Source organism: Rhinichthys klamathensis, unplaced genomic scaffold (assembly GCF_029890125.1).
Source record: "Rhinichthys klamathensis goyatoka isolate OS25496 unplaced genomic scaffold, OSU_Roscu_1.1 h1tg001256l_1, whole genome shotgun sequence".
NCBI lineage: Eukaryota > Metazoa > Chordata > Actinopteri > Cypriniformes > Leuciscidae > Rhinichthys > Rhinichthys klamathensis.
In genome coordinates, this window is record NW_026607401.1 from 9563 (window position 1) to 34143 (window position 24581).

The 24581-nt window shown below is 41.3% G+C and overlaps 2 protein-coding genes across 2 annotated transcripts in view; one reads left to right on the forward strand and one right to left on the reverse strand.

The window, feature by feature from the left end:
- The first annotated feature begins 586 nt into the window (after positions 1–586).
- On the forward strand, positions 587–14809 carry LOC130079691 (ras-related protein Rab-14). The gene is made up of 8 exons (XM_056245048.1): positions 587–743; positions 2222–2280; positions 9060–9113; positions 10426–10603; positions 10978–11044; positions 12096–12183; positions 12258–12288; positions 14586–14809. Exons 2-8 carry the CDS (start codon positions 2229–2231, stop codon positions 14761–14763), a joined length of 648 nt encoding a protein of 215 aa, XP_056101023.1. The 5' UTR covers positions 587–743; positions 2222–2228; the 3' UTR covers positions 14764–14809.
- Positions 14810–17151: 2342 nt separating this feature from the next.
- The window catches only part of abl1 (c-abl oncogene 1, non-receptor tyrosine kinase), a 35726-nt gene continuing 28296 nt past the window's right edge, over positions 17152–24581 (reverse strand). Inside the window, exons 7-11 of the mRNA XM_056245047.1 lie at positions 23724–23908; positions 23497–23649; positions 22745–22834; positions 22534–22662; positions 17152–19886 (exon numbers count right to left, since the gene is read on the reverse strand). Of these exons, the coding sequence (XP_056101022.1) occupies positions 18343–19886; positions 22534–22662; positions 22745–22834; positions 23497–23649; positions 23724–23908 (2101 nt within the window). The 3' untranslated portion in view covers positions 17152–18342. The remainder of the gene's footprint in view (positions 19887–22533; positions 22663–22744; positions 22835–23496; positions 23650–23723; positions 23909–24581) is intronic.

The window sequence follows — 24581 nt, forward strand, 5'->3', positions numbered from 1 at the left end:
ATTAGCAAACTTGGGTTTTGAGTTACTCCGTTTAGTTTGATGAATATAAAACTTTCCTAATAACAAAAACTAATCAATAACATATTTTTCTTCTGGAAAACTCATATTCATTTGAATGAAGAAGATTACAGATCATTTCAACACCTATAAATTGAGACATCTCATACCAAAGATTGATAAACAGGGACATAAATAAACTAAAGTGCACAATAGACTCTCTTTCACAATGACAAAAACAGCAAACACTCAATATCCAGATGAAAACGCTCTAATGTGTCTTTCACATCTTATATTCTGTGCGCAATTTTAAATGACACTTCTTTGGTTTTATGTGTTACACAATAAGAACTCCCCAAAAATTTTCCCACTCAAATGAGGGAAACATAAAACATATAACCCGAACAAAATTAGATGGAGGAGAAGAGATATGAGCAAAGGGAGATCTAATCGGTTGGTTACTGCATTTATCATTATGGTTAAAGAGACTTCTGGTAGGGTTGTTCTTTCTAGGGTTATCAGACAACACTGGCGATTTGATGAAGGAGAAAATAAAAACAGACTAATGTTTTCCTTCCCTCGGGTCCACTGTAGTTCCCGGTGAGCGAGTGAAGCGCGCGGCCTCTGGCGCCCCCTGGCGGTGAGGCGCGGAACCGCTCCAGTCTTTGTGCCGCCGCCATCTTGACCAGAATCCGGATAATCATCATCTGAACACACTGATTTACAGCAAACACACACGACTACAGGTGAGGACATGCATCTGACACACAACGCAACTGACCCTGACCCTAAACTCGACTCGTGTGTGTACTTAAAATCACGTGTCGGCTCAGCGTTACCGTCAATACGGACCGGCGAACCTGCCGTTAGCAGCTCACGCTAGTTAGCCGTTAGCAGCTCCAAATCATCATAACAATGATAAAAAAAACGAAAAAATATCTCAAACACAGAACAAACTAACCCTAAACCCAACTTTTGTTACTCAACATTGCGTGTCAGATCAGCGTTACAGTCTCACGCTAGTTACTGTTACAAGCTCCAAATCATCATAACAATCAATACAAAACACATCTCAAACATTACAAAAACTTCCTTCAATAAAGCATTCAAAGGTTATTTTAAAGTCAATTTTTTTTTTTTTTTTTTTTACAAAATCTAGCTGTTATTCTGCCTGTGTGTTAATGTGAGTGCAGTGTGTTGTGTTGATGAGCTTCAGCGACACCCACACATCTTATTTATTTGTATGTATTATTATTATGTTACCAGTTTCACACTGTAATATCGCGTAACGAGGTGAAGCAGAATGAGCTTTTCCATCTGTCAGTCATCTGTTAAATCACTGTGAATCAAATGTTCACATGTTCTAATTTGTTACACTGTTTAAATTTATGTTATGTTACACAATGTTTTCTTCTATTATTTTGATGTTTTTATTATTATTCTATGTATTTCTAGCTTTGGCAGTATTGTATTATTTACATTCATGCCAATAAAGCAATTTTGAATTTGATGATGATGATGGTGTATTATGATTGAAGTCAGACTGTCCTTATGAATGTGTGTCAGTGTTGATTTCTGCTCAGTGTGGGTCTTATGCTGTCTTTAAATGCTTTATTAAACATTAATTATTATTAATTAATTATTTAACATTATTCAGACACCAAATATAATTTTTGATATATTTCTACTAGTGTGTGCAGGACACTATAGTTCATTTCTGTAAGTGAGGAGAGCAAAATAAAGTAAAGTGTGACATATTATACCCTAATATTCTTCATACAGTGACTACCAGTGACATTTATAATCATTCAGGAGCAGAAATGATTCCTCCACTTTGAGCTGATGATGTTTTGCTGGAGTGTGTTTTCTGTAACTGCTAATGCTCTTTTTACACACACACTGAACAACATGAAGCATTGCTTGGTCACTGGTTGAGCTAAACTGGTATTATCTAATTGTGGAGTTAAATTTAACAGCTGACAGATATTCAACATAATTCATGTGTGAGAGTCTAACAGAAGGACGGACAAAACCAGTCAAATATCCACTGATTTATCATATTTTATTAACATTTTCTAAACTATAGCGAATAAACTGATAATGTGAGAAATGTTGAAGGTGTCTGAATTAATGTTGGTTTATTAGTAACTGCACTTCTGGGATATTACAGTAGTGATATGGGATTGTTATTAGTGTGTGGTCTGATGTGTAACGTGTGTTTCAGAGCGGCGATGGCCACTGCACCCTACAACTACTCCTACATCTTCAAGTACATCATCATCGGTGAGTAACAGCAGACATGCTCTCAGTCGCAAGTCAACGCGTGTAATGGTTGTGGGCAATATTAGCCGTTAGCGTGCACATCAATCTGCACTTCGGATTCTGACCAGAAATAGTAGACCATCCGGGTCTCTCTACTGTACTCTACCTCTACTGTACTCTTCCTCTACTGTACTCTACCTCTACTGTACTCTACCTCTGCTTTACTCTACCTCTACTGCACTCTTCCTCTACTGTACTCTTCCTCTACTGTACTCTACTGTACTCTTCCTCTACTGTACTCTACCTCTACTGTACTCTACCTCTGCTGTACTCTGCTGTACTCTTCCTCTACTGTACTCTACTGTACTCTACCTCTGCTGTACTCTTCTTCTACTGTACTCTACCTCTACTGTACTCTACCTCTGCTGTACTCTACCTCTGCTGTACTCTTCTTCTACTGTACTCTACCTCTACTGTACTCTACCTCTACTGTACTCTTCTTCTACTGTACTCTACCTCTACTGTACTCTACCTCTGCTGTACTCTACTGTACTCTACCTCTACTGTACTCTGCTGTACTCTTCCTCTACTGTACTCTACTGTACTCTTCCTCTACTGTACTCTACCTCTACTGTACTCTACTGTACTCTACCTCTACTGTACTCTACCTGTACTCTACCTCTACTGTACTCTACCTCTACTGTACTCTACTGTACTCTACCTCTACTGTACTCTACTGTACTCTACCTCTACTGTACTCTACCTCTACTGTACTCTACCTCTACTGTACTCTACTGTACTCTACCTCTACTGTACTCTACCTCTACTGTACTCTGCTGTACTCTACCTCTACTGTACTCTACCTCTGCTGTACTCTACTGTACTCTACCTCTACTGTACTCTACCTCTGCTGTACTCTTCCTCTACTGTACTCTACCTCTACTGTACTCTACCTCTACTGTACTCTACCTCTGCTGTACTCTACTGTACTCTACCTCTACTGTACTCTACCTCTACTGTACTCTACCTCTACTGTACTCTACTCTACTCTACCTCTGCTGTACTCTACCTCTGCTGTACTCTACCTCTGCTGTACTCTACCTTTGCTATACTCTACTGTACTCTACTGTACTCTACGTCTACTGCACTCTACCTCTACTGTACTCTACCTCTACTGTACTCTACCTCTACTGTACTCTACCTCTACTGTACTCTACCTCTACTGTACTCTACCTTTGCTATACTCTACTGTACTCTACTGTACTCTACGTCTACTGCACTCTACCTCTACTGTACTCTACCTCTACTGTACTCTACCTCTACTGTACTCTACCTCTACTGTACTCTACTGCGCTCTACCTCTACTGTACTCTACCTCTACTGTACTCTACCTCTACTGTACTCTACCTCTACTGTACTCTACTGTACTCTACCTCTACTGTGCTCTACCTCTACTGTACTCTACCTCTACTGTACTCTACTGCGCTCTACTTTGCTCTTCCTCTACTGTACTCTACTGCGCTCTACTGTGCTCTTCCTCTGCTGTACTCTACCTCTACTATACTCTACTGCGCTCTACTGTACTCTACTGTACTCTACTGTACTCTACTGTACTCTACTGTACTCTACCTCTACTGTACTCTTCCTCCACTGTACTCTTCCTCTACTGTACTCTACTGTACTCTTCCTCTACTGTACTCTACTGTGCTCTACCTCTACTGTACTCTTCCTCTACTGTACTCTTCCTCTACTGTACTCTACTGTACTCTACCTCTACTGTACTCTACTGTGCTCTTCCTCTACTGCACTCTACTGCACTCTTCCTCTACTGTACTCTACCTCTACTGTACTCTACTGTGCTCTTCCTCTACTGTACTCTACCTCTACTGTACTCTATTGTACTCTACCTCTGCTGTACTCTACCTCTACTGTACTCTACTGTACTCTACCTTTGCTATACTCTACTGTACTCTACCTCTACTGTACTCTACTGTACTCTACCTCTACTCTACCTCTACTGTACTCTACTGTGCTCTACCTCTACTGTACTCTTCCTCTACTGTACTCTTCCTCTACTGTACTCTACTGTACTCTACCTCTACTGTACTCTACCTCTACTCTACCTCTACTGTACTCTACCTCTACTGTACTCTACTGTACTCTACCTCTACTGTACTCTACTGTACTCTACCTCTACTGTACTCTACTGTACTCTACCTCTACTCTACCTCTACTGTACTCTTCCTCTACTGTACTCTTCCTCTACTGTACTCTACTGTACTCTACCTCTACTGTACTCTACTGTACTCTACCTCTACTCTACCTCTACTGTACTCTACTGTGCTCTACCTCTACTGTACTCTTCCTCTACTGTACTCTTCCTCTACTGTACTCTACTGTACTCTACCTCTACTGTACTCTACTGTGCTCTTCCTCTACTGCACTCTACTGCACTCTTCCTCTACTGTACTCTACCTCTACTGTACTCTACTGTGCTCTTCCTCTACTGCACTCTACTGCACTCTACCTCTACTGTACTCTACCTCTACTGTACTCTACTGTACTCTACCTTTGCTATACTCTACTGTGCTCTTCCTCTACTGCACTCTACTGCACTCTACCTCTGCTGTACTCTACCTCTACTGTACTCTACTGTACTCTACCTTTGCTATACTCTACTGTACTCTACCTCTACTGTACTCTACTGTACTCTACCTCTACTCTACCTCTACTGTACTCTACCTCTACTGTACTCTACTGTACTCTACCTCTACTGTGCTCCACTGTACTCTACCTCTACTGTACTCTACTGTACTCTACCTCTACTGTACTCTACCTCTACTGTGCTCCACTGTACTCTACCTCTACTGTACTCTACTGTACTCTACCTCTACTGTACTCTACTGTACTCTACCTCTGCTGTACTCTACTGTACTCTACCTCTACTGTACTCTACCTCTACTGTGCTCCACTGTACTCTACCTCTACTGTACTCTACTGTACTCTACCTCTACTGTGCTCCACTGTACTCTACCTCTACTGTACTCTACTGTACTCTACCTCTACTGTACTCTACTGTACTCTACCTCTACTGTACTCTACTGTACTCTACCTCTACTGTGCTCCACTGTACTCTAGGCCATCCTTAAAAATATTTTGGTTTGCAGTAACAGCAAAAAAAAAAAAAAAAGGGTCGGTAGGTAGGTCTATATATTTTTTTTTCAAGATTCAATGTAAAAAAAAAAAGGATAATTTTGGTCATGGTGATTAGGTCGGTATGAATTTAAACAAATTTGCATATCGTGACGTCACTGACTGGGTCTTCAACCCCCATGCCTTCGGGCGCACCATTGCGAACCTCATTCTGATACAGGTCATAGACCACAAACAATTTGAAATCTTTGTAAAAAAAAAAACATATTTATTGCATTAATTCCAGCTGCATTCATTTGGAAAAAAATAGGCAGAATCAAAAGAAAAAAAGGAGCCACTAGATTTCAATGAAAGTGGATTTTCAGAGGGAAACAAATAAATTAAAATGACTAATCTCACCAGCGCCGCGCCGACCAATAAAACAGCGCGTTTGGCACCATTCGTTTACATTTGACCCATACTATTACAAGCCCCCTTTCTGGTCTAGGGGCAGGAAAGGAGGGTAACAAAAAGTTGCAGGGAGAGAGTGAGAGATTTGACCCATAAACATCTGCTATTATTAACGGAAATCAGTGTGGTCAAATAGCTAGGCGCATTGTAGGAAACTATAGGCCGATTAAGTAGTCCTGACATATTATGGAATGGTCGATTTTCTTTTGTGCAATTTAGTACATTTCGGTATGGGATGTGCTGTTTTATTGGTCAGTGCGGCGCTGGTGAGATTAATTCGCGCCGCTCTGACCATTGGCTGGCGCAAGCAAACACTTCTCCTGCGCTGTCGAGTCTGTCGCGCTCGCGCGTCTCGGTCCATTGAGCCACGCAGATTACAAGTCAGCGCAGCGCGAACTCTGTAACACACCGCGCCGTTTCGTCCCCCTTTCGGTGTGTTTGGCTTCCCACACTTATGTGTGTTTGTTTGTCAGAGCCTGCAGTTGCTGTGTGACGCGCGTTCGCGGTGGGCATGTCATGACGGGCTCCGAGAAAAGGCCGTTAACATCGATTCCCTATTTGACCATTAAGAATTTCGAATAATGAGCGACTAAATGTAGGCTCATACAGACGTATTTCACAAGCAGCCGCGCCGCAGCCATCATCACCGAGCGCGAACCATTGACAGTGAATGAAACGAAGCGAACGCACAGGCCATAGTGTGACATGCATAAACCAATGGTGTAAACATAATCATAATAGATGACGCCACGGGTTTTTATTTAAAAGAAAGAACGTAGCCTACGCAATTTATATTCACAATACTTACTATAATAAATGTATATTATTTTATTGCATTTGTATTAGTTGTTTGAAGAGTAAAAAAAAAAATCGGTCGGTCTTAATGCAAGTTTACAACCGGCAAGTCGGTCGGACTAAAAGGGGAAAAAAATAAATAATTGGGTCGGTCCTAATTTGAGAGGGTCGGTCGGGTTACGGCAAACAAGAATATTTTTAAGCATGGCCCTACTGTACTCTACCTCTGCTGTACTCTACTGTACTCTACTGTACTCTACCTCTACTGTACTCTGCTGTACTCTACTGTACTCTACCTCTACTGTACTCTACTGCACTCTACCTCTACTGTACTCTACTGTACTCTACTGTACTCTACCTCTACTGTACTCTACTGTACTCTACCTCTACTGTACTCTACTGTACTCTACCTCTACTGTACTCTACTGCACTCTACCTCTACTGTACTCTGCTGTACTCTACTGTACTCTACCTCTACTGTACTCTACTGCACTCTACCTCTACTGTACTCTACTGTACTCTACTGTACTCTACCTCTACTGTACTCTACTGTACTCTACCTCTACTGTACTCTACTGCACTCTACCTCTACTGTACTCTACTGTACTCTACCTCTACTGTACTCTGCTGTACTCTACTGTACTCTACCTCTACTGTACTCTACTGTACTCTACCTCTACTGTACTCTGCTGTACTCTACTGTACTCTACCTCTGCTGTACTCTACTACACTCTACTGTACTCTACCTCTGCTGTACTCTACCTCTACTGTACTCTACTGTGCTCTACCTCTACTGTACTCTACCTCTACTGTACTCTACCTCTGCTGTACTCTACTGTACTCTACCTCTACTGTACTCTACCTCTGCTGTACTCTACTGTACTCTACCTCTACTGTACTCTACTGTGCTCTACCTCTACTGTACTCTACCTCTACTGTACTCTACCTCTGCTGTACTCTACTGTACTCTACCTCTACTGTACTCTACCTCTGCTGTACTCTACTGTACTCTACCTCTACTGTACTCTACTGTACTCTACATCTACTGTACTCTACTGTACTCTACCTCTACTGTACTCTACTGTACTCTACCTCTACTGTACTCTACTGTACTCTACCTCTGCTGTACTCTACTGTACTCTACCTCTGCTGTACTCTACTGTACTCTACCTCTACTGTACTCTACTGTACTCTACCTCTACTGTACTCTACCTCTACTGTACTCTACCTCTACTGTACTCTACCTCTACTGTACTCCACCTCTACTGTACTCTACCTCTACTGTACTCTACTGTACTCTACCTCTACTGTACTCTACCTCTACTGTACTCTACCTCTACTGTACTCTACCTCTACTGTACTCTACTGTACTCTACCTTTACTGTACTCTACTGTACTCCACTGTACTCCACCTCTACTGTACTCTACCTTTACTGTACTCTACCTCTACTGTACTCTACCTCTACCTCTACTGTACTCTACTGTACTCTACCTCTACTGTACTCTACTGTACTCTACCTCTACTGTACTCTACCTCTACTGTACTCTACTGTACTCTACCTCTACTGTACTCTACCTCTACTGTCCTCTACTGTACTCTACCTCTACTGTACTCTACTGTACTCTACCTTTACTGTACTCTACTGTACTCCACTGTACTCTTCCTCTACTGTACTCTACCTTTACTGTACTCTACCTCTACTGTATGCTTGAATTTGCACTTCCTTAAGCCTGAGGATTATTCATCTCAATTTTGGTGTGAACGTATCTTTACATATTTGCCCAATAATAGCACTTTATCCTTATATAATGCACAGCCCAGGTGAGACAAAGTAACCCAAAAATAATGTAATGCATTACTTTTCTTAAAAGGTAACTAAGTAACGCAATTAGTTACTTTTTAAGGGAGTAACGCAGTAATGTAATGCATTACTTTTCAAAGTAACTTTCTGTTCGTCTCTCTCCCTCTCAAATTCAAATGAGATTTATTGGCATGACTTGTACAGTATTGCCAAAGCATTGGCCATTACATAGGCAATGAGCAAATAATCAATACAATTAATTAGTAAACAAATGCATGAATACATTTATATATCAAAATAAATAAAATAAAAATAAATCAAAAACAAAATAAAAACATTTGAACCAACATTCAGATTCTCGTAGTTTGTGGCATGCTATTACATACTTTGCTGTTGTTGTGATTGACCCTCTCTCTCTCTCTCTCTCTCTCTCTCTCTCTCTCTCTCTCTCTCTCTCTCTCTCTCTCTCTCTCTCTCTCTCTCTCTCTCTCTCTCTCTCTCTCTCTCTCTCTCTCTCTCTCTCTCTCTCTCTCTCTCTCTCTCTCTCTCTCTCTCTCTCTCTCTGTCTCTATCTCTCCCTATCTCTCTCTCTCTCTGCAGGCGACATGGGCGTTGGGAAGTCCTGTTTGCTGCACCAGTTCACAGAAAAGAAATGTGAGTATGAGACGTGAGACGGTGATGATTGTCAGGCCTTTCCTTCAGCATGTTAAACACACACACACACACACACACACACACACACACACACACACGATAAGAGACACAACCAACCTTTGTGCTGCTCTAAACAAACAGCCTCTGTGTGTTTCACAGTGTTTGTGAGATGATCACTCTGGGTTTGTTTAAGAGGGGTCATGATCTACCGTCTGAAGGAAACGCTGAGTTATGATTGCTCTTCATCATCACCATCATCAGCTGATGAAAGGGGTTTGCTGACGGTCCGATACAGATTCAGACTTTCTTTCCTAATACTGACATGCTTATGAAGTTCTTCTCAATGCTAAATTTGACCTGTTTTTAAAGGGATAGTTCATCTAAAAATAAAGATTCTGTCATTAATTACTCTCCCTCATGTTTTTCCAAACCTGTAAGAACTTCAATCATCTTCAAACTCAAAATAAAGGCATTTTTAATGAATTCTGAGAGATTTCTGTCCATTAACAGTCGATTCATCCAAGATTCTGACGCTTCACAACATTCATAAAGAGATCATGAAATATGAATGGAACAGTTTGATTCAAGTCTTCTGAAGAGACACGATCACTTTATATACATTCACTGATCAATGTTTATATGTGAATAAAGCTTAAATTAAATCTGTTCATCATATAAAGCACTTAAACAGGGTAAACATAATCTCTCAACTGTATTTGCTTGATGGTTTTCTGAAGATGCACAAAAGTCTGCTTGCATCTTATTTATGCATTTAAGTTTTTGCTTTATATTTATTTATAGGGGTGTAACAATACGTCGTGTGATTATTGCACAGGTGTGCTTTAGGCTAGCCACAATAAAAGGCCACTCTAAAATGTGCTGTTGCGCGTGAATTGAATGTTGATTTCATGTTCAAAAGTGTTGCATTTATAATTTTGTTCAGTGTACATTAAACTACTATATATAATAATGCAATGGGGAAAATTTGTGTAAAAAGTGGCCTACATTATTTTAAATATATCTAGTCAGTGACAGAGTGCAAGCATATTTGTCTAAAATAACTCATAATTTTCAGCTTCAGAATCATGAAAATTGTTATTCTGGTGTCTCTATTTTCCTATGCTTTGGGTTTCAGCACCAAGTCCAAGCCTATTCGTTTACACACACAATGTAATACCAAATTTAGCATTTACATTTTTTTACTTTTATCATATGTCTTGGAGTATCGCAATAATATCGAATCGTGACATGAGGGACATGAATGCAGATGCTCTGTTGCATAACTGTGTGTGTGTGTGTGTGTTGTCCTCAGTCATGGCCGACTGCCCGCACACCATCGGCGTGGAGTTCGGCACCAGAATCATCGAGGTGAGCGGGCAGAAGATCAAGCTTCAGATCTGGGACACGGCGGGCCAGGAGCGCTTCAGAGCCGTCACGCGCAGCTACTACAGAGGAGCCGCGGGAGCGCTAATGGTCTACGATATCACCAGGTGTGTGTGCAGGGGCTTGAAACTGAAGCCCCAACCCCAAATCATTTAATCCGACCATTACGGTCATATTTTAAGCCTGAACCCGATGTCCGTTTCTCACAGTAAATACCTTTTTTTTTGTTGCAATATGCTGTATTCTAGCTGCATGATTGCTTACAATGGTAATTAAAAAAATACATGTACACTCTGTAACTCAAACATTAAACACAACACAGCTAGCACACAGCACGCAAACTATATATATGTATAGCCTAAATAGTTCTTCTTAGTTTCCAACCCGAAACCAGGACTCTAGCGTCTGCACAGCTGTCACTCAACTGGTGCGGCTCACTTAGGGTCTGACGACGAGTGTTTATTAACATGTGTCTGTACAGGAGAAGCACATACAATCACCTCAGCAGCTGGTTGACTGACGCCAGGAACCTCACCAACCCCAATACTGTGAGTTCAAGCCTCCATCCGACAGCATGTGCACCAATAACTTAGTAGTAACCACTGAAATTACACTAGCAATGCCCTAGCAGCCACCCACAACACCCTAGTAACCATATCTGCATGAATAAGCCATATCTCAGCACCACATCATCGGGTTGGCCTCTATTGACATGTACTTATAACATAGGAACTGCCTAGTAACCACTGAAATTACACTAGCAACGCCTTAGCAACCACCCACAACACCCTAGCAACTATATCTGCATGAATAAGCCATATCTCAGCACCACAGCATCGGGTTGGCCTCTATTGACATGTACTTATAACATAGGAACTACCTAGTAACCACTGAAAATACACTAGCAATGCCCTAGCAACCACCCAGCAACACCCTAGCAACCACCCGCAATGCCCTAGCAACCACCCACAACACCCTAGCAATGTCCTTGCAACCACCCACAACATCTGAGCAACTGCCTAGCGATCACATAACAATGCCATAGCAGCTACCTAGAAACATTGTAGCAACCACCCAGAACCCTCTGCCAACTTCCTAGCAACCACCCACAACACCCTAGCAACCACATCTGCATGAATAAGCCATGTCTCAGCACCAGCACATTGTAGTACCATAGGGTTGGCTTCTATTTGACAGGACATTGTATAGTATTGATAACATAAGATCTAGCAACTCCTTAGCAACCATCTATGATGACTATCAACCACTGAAATCACCTTAGCAATGCTCTAGCAACCACCCTCAACAGCCTAGTCACCCATATCTGAACTTTATCTGCATGAATAAGCCATATCTCAGCACCAGAACATTGTAGGTAACACAGGGTTGCCCTCTATTGACATATACAGGGCAATGTACAGGACTGATAACATAGAAACTACCTACAACCCCTTAGCAACCATCTATGACACCTAGCATCGCCCTAGCAACCACCCAGAACCCTCTGCCAACCACCCAGAACATGCGGCTAAAGTTTATGCTTGTAAGGCATTGAGGTGGTTTGGCTCTGAGAGAGATGTTTCCCGTGTGCTTGTGCAGGTGATTATACTCATAGGAAACAAAGCAGATCTGGAAGCCCAGCGAGACGTGACGTACGAGGAGGCCAAGCAGTTCGCTGAAGAGAACGGTGAGTAAAGCCTGTCCTCGTGTGATGTGGAGCTGCGTTGAGTCCTGATCCTCATCAGTGTGTTTCATCCTCAGGTCTGCTGTTCCTGGAGGCCAGCGCCAAAACGTGAGTTATTCCAGCATGACGAGTGCTGTAAAGTGCAGTGTATTAATTCTCATAACATTACTGACATGTTGAACCATCTGTGTGTATTTCCCTGAACCCCAGACAATAGAGTCCAGACATCAGAATACATCTCTCACTATATACTCACTTATACTCATTACTCACTATATACTCACTAATATACTTAGTATGCACTATATACTCAGTACTCACTATATACTCACTAATATACTTAGTGAGTACTGAGTATATGGTGCGTACTAACTAATATACTTAGTACTCACTATATACTCACTTATATACTCAGTACTCACTTTATACTCAGTACTCACTATATACTCACTAATATAAATAGTGCTCACTATATACTCAGTACTCACCATATACTCACTATATACGCAGTACTCACCATATACTCACTATATATGCAGTACTCACCATATACTCACTATATATGCAGTACTCACCATATACTCACTATATATGCAGTACTCACCATATACTCACTATATACGCAGTACTCACCATATACTCACTAAATACTCAGTACTCACTATATACTCAGTACTCCCCATATACTCACTATATACTCGGTATTCACTATATACTCACTATATACTCAGTACTCACCATATACTCACTATATACTTTTGCCAGCGACAAAACCCAAGTTATTCCAGCATGACGAGTGCTGTAAAATGCAGTATTAATTCTCATAGCTTGACATATTGAACCATCTGTGTGTATTTCCCTGAAACCCAGTACTCACTATTTACTCGGTACTCACTATATACTCAGTACTCACTATATACTCAGTACTCACTATATACTCTGTACTCACTATATACTCACTATATTCTCAGTACTCACTATATACTCAGTACTCACTATATACTCAGTACTCACTATATACTCAGTATTCACTATATACTCAGTACTCACTATATTCTCAGTACTCACCTATTCTCAGTACTCACTATATTCTCAGTACTCACTATATTCTCAGTACTTACTATATACTCAGTACTTACTATATTCTCAGTACTCACTATATTCTCAGTACTCACTATATACTCAGTACTCACTGGTACTCTCTATATACTCAGTACTCACTGGTACTCTCTATATACTCAGTACTCTCTATATACTTAGTACTCACTGGTACTCTCTATATACTCAGTACTCTCTATATACTCAGTACTCACTGGTACTCTCTATATACTCAGTACTCTCTATATACTCAGTACTCACTGGTACTCTCTATATACTCAGTACTCACTGGTACTCTCTATATACTCAGTACTCTCTATATACTTAGTACTCACTGGTACTCTCTATATACTCAGTACTCTCTATATACTCAGTACTCACTGGTACTCTCTATATACTCAGTACTCTCTATATACTCAGTACTCACTGGTACTCTCTATATACTCAGTACTCTCTATATACTCAGTACTCACTGGTACTCTCTATATACTCAGTACTCTCTATATACTCAGTACTCACTGGTACTCTCTATATACTCAGTACTCTCTATATACTCAGTACTCACTGGTACTCTCTATATACTCAGTACTCTCTATATACTCAGTACTCACTGGTACTCTCTATATACTCAGTGCTCTCTATATACTCAGTACTCACTGGTACTCTCTATATACTCAGTACTCTCTATATACTCAGTACTCACTGGTACTCTCTATATACTCAGTACTCACTGGTACTCTCTATATACTCAGTACTCTCTATATACTCAGTACTCACTGGTACTCTCTATATACTCAGTACTCTCTATATACTCAGTACTCACTGGTACTCTCTATATACTCAGTACTCTCTATATACTCAGTACTCACTGGTACTCTCTATATACTCAGTACTCTCTATATACTCAGTACTCACTGGTACTCTCTATATACTCAGTACTCACTGGTACTCTCTATATACTCAGTACTCACTGGTACTCTCTATATACTCAGTACTCTCTATATACTCAGTACTCACTGGTACTCTCTATATACTCAGTACTCTCTATATACTCAGTATTCACTGGTACTCTCTATATACTCAGTACTCTCTATATACTCAGTACTCTCTATATACTCAGTACTCACTGGTGCTCTCTATATACTCAGTATTCACTATATACTCTACTCACTATATACTCAGTACTCACTATATACTCTACTCTCTCTATACTCGGTACTCACTATATACTATAAACATGGCACACTTAATCAGAGTGTTGAACTCCTGTAAGCTTCTAGATGACAGTCGTGTGTTTGTTGTCGCAGAGGTGAGAACGTGGAGGACGCTTTCCTGGAGGCGGCGAAGAAGATCTACCAGAACATTCAGGACGGCAGTCTGGATCTGAACGCAGCAGAATCAGGTGTTCAACACAAACCATCTGCGCCGCAGGGAGGCCGGATCACCAGCGAACCCCAGCCGCAGCGGGAGGGGTGTGGCTGTTAATGACATCATCTTCATCATCATCATCATCATCATCATCACACACGAACCCCAGCCGCAGCGGGAGGGGTGTGGCTGTTAATGACATCATCATCTTCATCATCATCACACATGAACCCCAGCCGCAGAAGGAAGGGTGTGGCTGTTAATGACCATCATCATCATCATCATCATCACACACATGAACCCCAGCCGCAGAAGGAAGGGTGTGGCTGTTAATGACCATCATCATCATCATCATCATCATCACACACATGAACCCCAGCCGCAGAAGGAAGGGTGTGGCTGTTAATGACCATCATCATCATCATCATCATCATCATCACACACATGAACCCCAGCCGCAGAAGGAAGGGTGTGGCTGTTAATGACCATCATCATCTTCATCTTCATCATCATCACACACACGAACCCCAGCCGCAGAAGGAAGGGTGTGGCTGTTAATGACATCATCATCATCACACACGGCCCGGATACGGCTACATGCTCTCATTTGCTCCTACCTTTCTCTTCATCTGTCCATCTTTCTTGCTCAGTGTTTTCTTATTTCCCCATCATCCTCCGACTAATCACGTGACGCATCGGCTTAGGAGAGAAGAATCTGCTGATCACCAATCAGGCTCTTTTTTATTGATATTCGTTTTCTATCTCGCCACATTCGTCTGCACCGCCCTGAGAAGCGAGACCTGTAGCTGAAAGCAAGCATGATTGTGTCGAGAGTTTCGGGTCGGCACCGCCGGTACGCCCGTCTGACGCCCCTGTAGATAAAGCACTCTGAATAATGCATACGTGTAAACCTGACCACACCAGATCCCAGATTTAAACGCGCGCGAGTGTCAAGGGTTGGACAGCTTTATGAATCGAAGACACTTTATGGAAAGATGATTCTTTCTTCTCTTCTGCTCCTTGATCATTCGTTCGTTCGTCTGTCCTTACCACTGTTATTTTATGTTGCCTTATTGTTATTCATGTTAATATTATTACCATCAGTTTAATCTTTACTAGCTCAACACAGTTTGGAGTTGAGTTTGGTTTTACAGCACTGCAACTGATTTTGTATAGATCTATGAAATGTGATGAAAACGCTCCAGTTGTTTAGCCTGTACAGTAAACGTCTGCGCCATTGGCTTGTATATTAACAACACGAGACTTCTCGTGAAGCAGCATCTGTCTTAATTCAGTGTACGTACCATATGAAGTCTGATTCAGCTGCTGTATATAAGGCCATGTCTGCTGGTGATGTGACCGACTCCTCACGCAGAAAGACGACGCTCACAAACTCTCCAAACATGGACGTCTCTGTCTGAATGACCTAGTCGAAACCGTACATATGTATAAACTCTGAATGAGCTGTGCTAACGTTTGAAAATCTGTTTTTGTGTATGTATATGATTTTAAAATGTTGACATTTTGATTTTAATGACGACATTAAATATGCTCTAGCCAGAAAACGGCTCAGTTTCATTCTGAACAAACCAGGTTTGATCAAATTTAACTATTTTTAAATATCTTCAGTGGTATAAGAAAAGTCTTAATTGTGATTTCAAGAGGTTTTAAATTTGGGGGACGGCAAACAGCAATTGCTAAACGTGATTATTAATCTTCAAAAGGCTACAATCTAATGGAATAAAAACGCTTGTTCTACAGGCCGCACTTTCAGAGCGTGAAGTTGTAAATTAAAAAAATCTAGAATATTATGTGTAATCAGATTTTAAATATATATTCATTTTATCTCTATATATCCATCATTTTTAACTCATCTATCATTTTAATATGCATTTTGTGGAAGAACATTGTTGTGGTAGAGCTTCGGTTCTGTGCGGATGAAGATGGACACCTGGATCGGAGAGGACTGGGTCTTGATTGCAGGGATGATCCTGAAACTGATATAATCCGTGTAGATGAAAGCATCTCAAGCTGAAGAGTTACTGTAGTTTTACCTATTAATAAACACGCAACATCCCGACAGGTCCAAAATATAAACTCATATAATAGGTTTGCCATAGTGAATCAGGGTGAGACAAAAACACATTTTGTATGTATTCACTTTTTTTTTCTTTTTCAAAATTAACACAATTTTAATAAGTTAGTGTACCTTTAAAAAAAAAAAAAAAGGCTTAAAAGCTAAAATGGGAAGTTTATCATTTTATATAACCCTTTTTTTCAACACGTATAAGTTGAACTGTATATTTGTTTAAATCATCGGTTTTACATTTATTTTATGGTTACCATAAACATTTACATGATGCCCCCCCCCCCCCCCCCGAATACAGTATTACATTTTTGTGCCACTCTTCAAAAGCCTTAAATTTGATTTGAACAACCATGTTTAACCCTATCTACACGAACACCTGCACAACATGCGAGAGGCATAATGACAGCACTAGAGCAGAGAATGAACTCTTTATGTTGTTCAAGTAGCAAAATTTCTTTGTATTTTATGCAACACAAAATTGCACCAAGGTTACAGGAAGAATCAACAGAAAAGAGAAAGCAAGTGACGTGTATTTACAAAGATGAGTCTACAACAGGGTGAGGTTGAATACACATTTAAAAAGTAGTGGCATGATTTTGAAGAGACAACAATAAAACATGATAAGTCAACACTGGGAGTACCATGTTGAATCAAAGGCAGCTTGTGGTTGGCTTTCTCCTCAGGCGTCACAGTCAGATGGCAGAGAGTCGGAAAGACAAACTAATACTGAAAACAATGCATTATTTCAATTACACAAGCTTTTAGCAAGACAGTCATTGACTCAGACATCCTCAATGAGAATTATAACTTTAAGACGGGCGTGTGGTCATTGGATAAAGCTGTTTCCGTCAGTGGCGTGTGGAAAACCTTTCAAATGACATCAAGTGGTAAATGCAGGACATTACAATAAAAACATCTATACATACACTGCTTCTTAAGCTCTGATTCGCACTTCCAAGTCTTTCTCCTCGAGACAGTAGTGTTTCATTCGCTCTTTAAGGCCACGGTGTATTTAGGGGAGTCATGTATGTGTAGTGATTGTGCTGAAGCAACACTTGTTCAAACCCTCGACAGGATCAGGAATGCTGGGAAGACCGCGCCGACTCTACAACCCCGCCGGTTAAGCGTCACTCGTGGCACAGTGTCGCAATCATACAATACGCAATCAGTCGGCTTCCTCATTTCACAGGGACCGTTCACATCTCACAGCAAAGCCCTTTCTTGACCAAACCACACACGCAAAAAGAGTTCAGACTCTGTCAATACTATGATCTTGAATGTTTCTGTTGTAAGCAAATATACTTTGATCCCTAAAAAAATATTGGAAATTGTGAGGTGTTGTTCGGTCACAATCACCCGCAACGCTGAGATAGCGCTCGCTTTGAGAAAATGCAAGAAAAAGTCAAAGTCAAGTTGTGGAATTGCTAAGAAACACGACTCGAGTCGACCTTTCTACCTTAAGATCGCCAAACGAACTTTCGGGGACCTTTCCCCTGCTTTAGAGTCGCTCGTAAATGTTTCTCTGTTTGGCATGAGGTGGGTTCCCGTAGAGAGTACGTCCACCCAGAGAAGAATCTAGAAATCGATCGCATCCGAGCTTTTCTCCGCTACCTCTGAACGATGTCGGTGATCTCCTTGACGGAGGACAGCAGCTTGGAAAAGTCTTGAGGCGTGTTGGCGCCCCCGGTGGCCGCTGGGCAGATCTGCAACTCACGAAGACTGTTCTCCAGCTTATTGATGGCTTCTCGGAAAGCAAACTTGTTGCGCATCTGTTGGATGGACTCGACGAAGCTCACGCAAAACTTGGAGAGGTTCTTCCCGGCCTCCAACACGGCACTATGGCTCCCGGTTTGCTCCGAGATGCGTCCGATCGCGGCTCGCAGAACATCCGTGCTGTCCAAGACCATCTCGCGCGTGATGCAAGAGTTGGAGAGTCTTTCCGACGGCTGGCGCGTTTTCCTCAACGAACGGCGAGTCGTTATGAGAGGAATGAAGTTCGATCCGGGGTCTCCGACAGTCGTTCCCATTCCCGGAAGCTGAGCACTCGGAGACACAGGAGTGGTTTTAGTGGGAGGAACTTTCGAGGTGTTTTTCTGCAATTTCTTGGCACTTTCTTGGGAAAGACCTCCCTTGCCTAGATCTGTGGATCCGGGATTAGAGGGATTCACTTCAGAAGCCTTGATTTTGGTATCCGAAGACACATCAAAAGTAGGACTCCTCGAAGTCTTCCCAGACTTGGTGCTCGAGACCGGAGGCGGAGGAGGAGGAGCAGGTTTCGGTTTCACGAACTTTCCCTTCTCCCGTTCTCTTTGTCCAGGGATCTCCGAGGTTTGCTTGAGCCTGCGAGGTCTGATTTCATCCAGAGTTGGAAACACATTGGGTTTGAAGAGCTCTGCTTGCAAGGCACTCGTTTTAGAGGTTTCTGTTTGCGGGCGTCGCCCGAGCTTCGGCGTCAGAGTCAAAGGACTTGATCCGGGACTAGACTCCGAGTCCTTGAAGACTTCATCCGACACATCCTCGGTTTTCTTGGGAAGGCGCGGAGGCGGGGTTAGGGTTCCACCTCTCGGCATGCAATCTGCTTTTTTGCGTGGCAAAGCCGGCTTGCCTCCGATGGTTCCCGACTCGAAGTGAGAAGACTGGATGTCACGAGGCAAAGTGACCGATTTCCATTCGGATCGGTCCGATCCTGGAGGCATGCTAGATGCGGACGAAGACCTTAGGAAGCGCTTTGAGTTTGACATCGGGTCTTCTTCTGCTGGCGGAGTTGTGGCGAGTTTCCCTGACGTTGTTCCCGTGCCCTTTTTCCTTGAATGAGAAGGGAAGAGCTGACCGGGATACACTAGGGCTCCATTGGTGACTCCGGACCCAATCAATTTGGAAGGATCAATGCCTTGCAAGGCATCATTGGCGGGAGCCCCGTTGTTGAAATCATCCCTGCACTCGGGGCCCCTCCGATCCAGGTGCCCATCCATCTTCCCGAACGAGCTGGAGCGTTTCGGGGGCGCCGGAGCCGTTCTCTTCTTTTTCTTGATGTAACTGAAGGGATTCATCCGGAACTTATCTTTATCTTTTGTCAAGAGCCGATCATCTTCGTTCAAGTTGCTGTCGAGGAGAGGCCTCGGGATCATCGGGAGCTCAGGCTCTGCTGCGTCTGCAAAGGGTTCAACTCTTATTAGTATCGCTCACTAATCACAGGGAACTAAAGGGATAGTTAACCCAAATATTTTAATTAGCCCATGATTAACTCTCCCTCAAGTTATCCTAGGTGTATATGACATTCTTCTTTCAGATGAATAGTTTTATTAAAAAAATGTCCTGGCTCTTCCAAGCTTTATAATGGCAGTGAATTGGTGTTTCTGTTGTGAAGTCGTTAAAAGTGCATCTATCCATCATAAAAGTGCATCTATGCACTTTTATGATGGATAGATGCACTTTTATGATGGATAGATGCACTTTTATGATGGACAGATGCACTTTTATGATGGATAGATGCACTTTTATGATGGACAGATGCACTTTTATGATGGACAGATGCACTTTTATGATGGATAGATGCACTTTTATGATGGACAGATGCACTTTTATGATGGACAGATGCACTTTTATGATGGACAGATGCACTTTTATGATGGACAGATGCACTTATATGATGGATAGATGCACTTTTATGATGGACAGATGCACTTGTATGATGGACAGATGCACTTATATGATGGATAGATGCACTTTTATGATGGATAGATGCACTTTTATGATGGACAGATGCACTTGTATGATGGACAGATGCACTTATATGATGGATAGATGCACTTTTATGATGGATAGATGCACTTTTATGATGGACAGATGCACTTATATGATGGATAGATGCACTTTTATGATGGATAGATGCACTTTTATGATGGATAGATGCACTTTTATGATGGACAGATGCACTTTTATGATGGACAGATGCACTTATATGATGGATAGATGCACTTTTATGATGGACAGATGCACTTATATGATGGATAGATGCACTTTTATGATGGATAGATGCACTTTTATGATGGATAGATGCACTTTTATGATGGACAGATGCACTTTTATGATGGACAGATGCACTTATATGATGGATAGATGCACTTTTATGATGGACAGATGCACTTATATGATGGATAGATGCACTTTTATGATGGATAGATGCACTTTTATGATGGATAGATGCACTTTTATGATGGACAGATGCACTTTTATGATGGACAGATGCACTTATATGATGGATAGATGCACTTTTATGATGGATAGATGCACTTTTATGATGGATAGATGCACTTTTATGATGGACAGATGCACTTTTATGATGGATAGATGCACTTTTATGATGGATAGATGCACTTTTATGATGGACAGATGCACTTTTATGATGGATAGATGCACTTTTATGATGGACAGATGCACTTATATGATGGACAGATGCACTTTTATGATGGACAGATGCACTTATATGATGGATAGATGCACTTTTATGATGGATAGATGCACTTTTATGATGGATAGATGCACTTTTATGATGGATAGATGCACTTTTATGATGGACAGATGCACTTTTATGATGGACAGATGCACTTATATGATGGACAGATGCACTTTTATGATGGACAGATGCACTTATATGATGGATAGATGCACTTTTATGATGGATAGATGCACTTTTATGATGGATAGATGCACTTTTATGATGGACAGATGCACTTTTATGATGGACAGATGCACTTATATGATGGATAGATGCACTTTTATGATGGATAGATGCACTTTTATGATGGATAGATGCACTTTTATGATGGACAGATGCACTTTTATGATGGATAGATGCACTTTTATGATGGATAGATGCACTTTTATGATGGACAGATGCACTTTTATGATGGATAGATGTACTTTTATGATGGACAGATGCACTTGTATGATGGACAGATGCACTTATATGATGGATAGATGCACTTTTATGATGGATAGATGCACTTTTATGATGGATAGATGCACTTTTATGATGGACAGATGCACTTTTATGATGGACAGATGCACTTATATGATGGATAGATGCACTTTTATGATGGACAGATGCACTTATATGATGGATAGATGCACTTTTATGATGGATAGATGCACTTTTATGATGGATAGATGCACTTTTATGATGGACAGATGCACTTTTATGATGGACAGATGCACTTATATGATGGATAGATGCACTTTTATGATGGACAGATGCACTTATATGATGGATAGATGCACTTTTATGATGGATAGATGCACTTTTATGATGGATAGATGCACTTTTATGATGGACAGATGCACTTTTATGATGGACAGATGCACTTATATGATGGATAGATGCACTTTTATGATGGATAGATGCACTTTTATGATGGATAGATGCACTTTTATGATGGATAGATGCACTTTTATGATGGATAGATGCACTTGTATGATGGATAGATGCACTTTTATCATGGATAGATGCACTTTTATGATGGACAGATGCACTTTTATGATGGATAGATGCACTTTTATGATGGATAGATGCACTTTTATGATGGATAGATGCACTTTTATGGACTTCAAAACAGAAACGACAATCCACTGCCATTATAAAGCTTGGAAGAGCCAGGACATTTTTTAAATAACTCTGATTGTATTCGTCTGAAAGAAGAAAGTCATATACACCTAGGATGACTTGAGGGCGAGTAAATCATGGGCTAATTTTTATTTTTGGGTGAACTATCGCTTTAACTAAGCAGAGCACAGCTTACCCGGGCCGTCACCATCCCTACTGTCCATATGTCTTCGTAGTGTCCTCGTCTTAGTGGGAAGTTCTGGGGCCTGTTGTATTGGACCCAGCGCCAGCTTCTTACCCTTCTTCCCCAACTCTTTCTCCACCTCTGCAACCCATGAACATTTAAAACATGAGCCACAAGAAAGGTACATGCAAATCTCTCTATTCCTCCAGAGATAAAGTCATACCATCAGAGATACTGGACTCTTGAAACATAGTCTCAAACGCCTGGTGGGTTTCAGCAAAAGAAGGCCGCTCTGCAGGGTTCCATCTCCAACCTGAAGACAGAAACACTAAAGTCAGTCCAAAGGGCAACCTAAGAACTGTAGTAGTTGTATTCATTTGGACCCGAATCAAATTATTATTTATTTTTTTTAATTTAGTGTACATCAGAGGGTCCAAGACCTGAGGACTTTAGTCACACTTGAACCACGAATACACAAAAAATAAAATTTAATTGAGTCGGAGGAGTTTTGTGGTTAAAATTGAAAAAAGTAACAAATCCTTCACTCTCGGGTCATTTGACCCCTTTAGGAATGAGTGGAATGCGAGGAATGCTTCAGTACACATAGAAAAACCTAAAAATGCTCAAAAATCAAACTAAAGATGCTAAAACTTTACCAAAAGATTATTGTATAATGTCTACATGTGTATGTGAGCGCACACTGAAGTGAACTGGCTTTAGGACCCAGCGGAACAGCTCCTCTGCTCCATATAGAGCTATAAGCCCATCTAGAGGCATGAAATATCATATTATATTATTTATTTAAAATAAGCTTTTTGGACAAAAAAAACTAACAAATCAAGTATAATTTTAGGGCTTCGGGTCATTTTGACCCGCGAGGGAAAGATGTGTGCCCACAGAGTGCGAGGGAAGGACACAGTTTACTCGTAATCATATTGGAGTCACTTTTCTTAAATGATCTGAAGAGCTGCTTACAGGCCCTCATGAGCTCATAGACTTTCTCCGGGCATCCCTCGGGCCGGTCCATGCGGTAATCCTTCTCTAGTAGCTCGTAAACTTGGGACAAGTCAATTCCAGGATACGGAGACATCCCATAGGTGGCGATCTCCCAAAGCAGGACTCCAAATGCTGAGGAGTTCAAGCAAGAATGTCAGTTCGACACAAGCACCAACAGCATCAGCATGTCATTGATCTGTGCTTACCCCACACATCGGACTTGATGGAGAATTTGTTATAGGCCAGGCTCTCCGGTGCGGTCCATTTAATGGGAAACTTGGCTCCGGCGTGGGCTGTGTACGTGTCTCCCGTCATCAGGCGACTCAGCCCAAAGTCTGCCACTTTAACCAAGTGGTTTTCCCCAACTAAGCAGTTACGGGCAGCTAGATCCCTGAAACAACAGCCAGATTGTAACGGGAAACATGTCATTCATAACAGTTACTAATTCTATGTTGTCCTGTATCTGATTTTTTTGTGCATAGAATGTTAAAACTGGAATCGTGTGATAGGAAAACTCTCCAAAAAATTGCACACAGTATTGTGAAGACTAGGGTTGAGAATCGAAAATCTATTCTAATTCTGGACTCGAATGCTTGAGGTCAGGGATCGGATACTTGGTATAAAATTAAGAATTCGATTCCTCTGTGAGCATCTCAATATGAGTGTGAAGCGTTGGAGCGCGAGAGACTCTGTTCTGTCCTCATGTGTATCAGTGTATCGGACCCGTGCGGCTCTTAAAGTGACAGCACTGATATTCCTGCCGTCTCTATAATAACACTAATCACACAACACAAGACTGAGAACACTCACTCGCTCTAGACTGGATATCTATAACTATATTTCTAATGTATATTTTATTTATAAAGTGCAGAGTTATTTTACATTTGATTAGTTTCTGAACCTGAACACCTGAAAATCTTAAAATAGTTTATTTCAATCGTATCTTTGTTCAGTTGTGTCTATTTGTTGCGATTGCTAATTTGTTATTTTTTAATAACTGAGTGTTTATTGTCTTTAATAATGCTTGAAATGTATATTAGTTCGGCTAGTTGTTTTTCTATGGT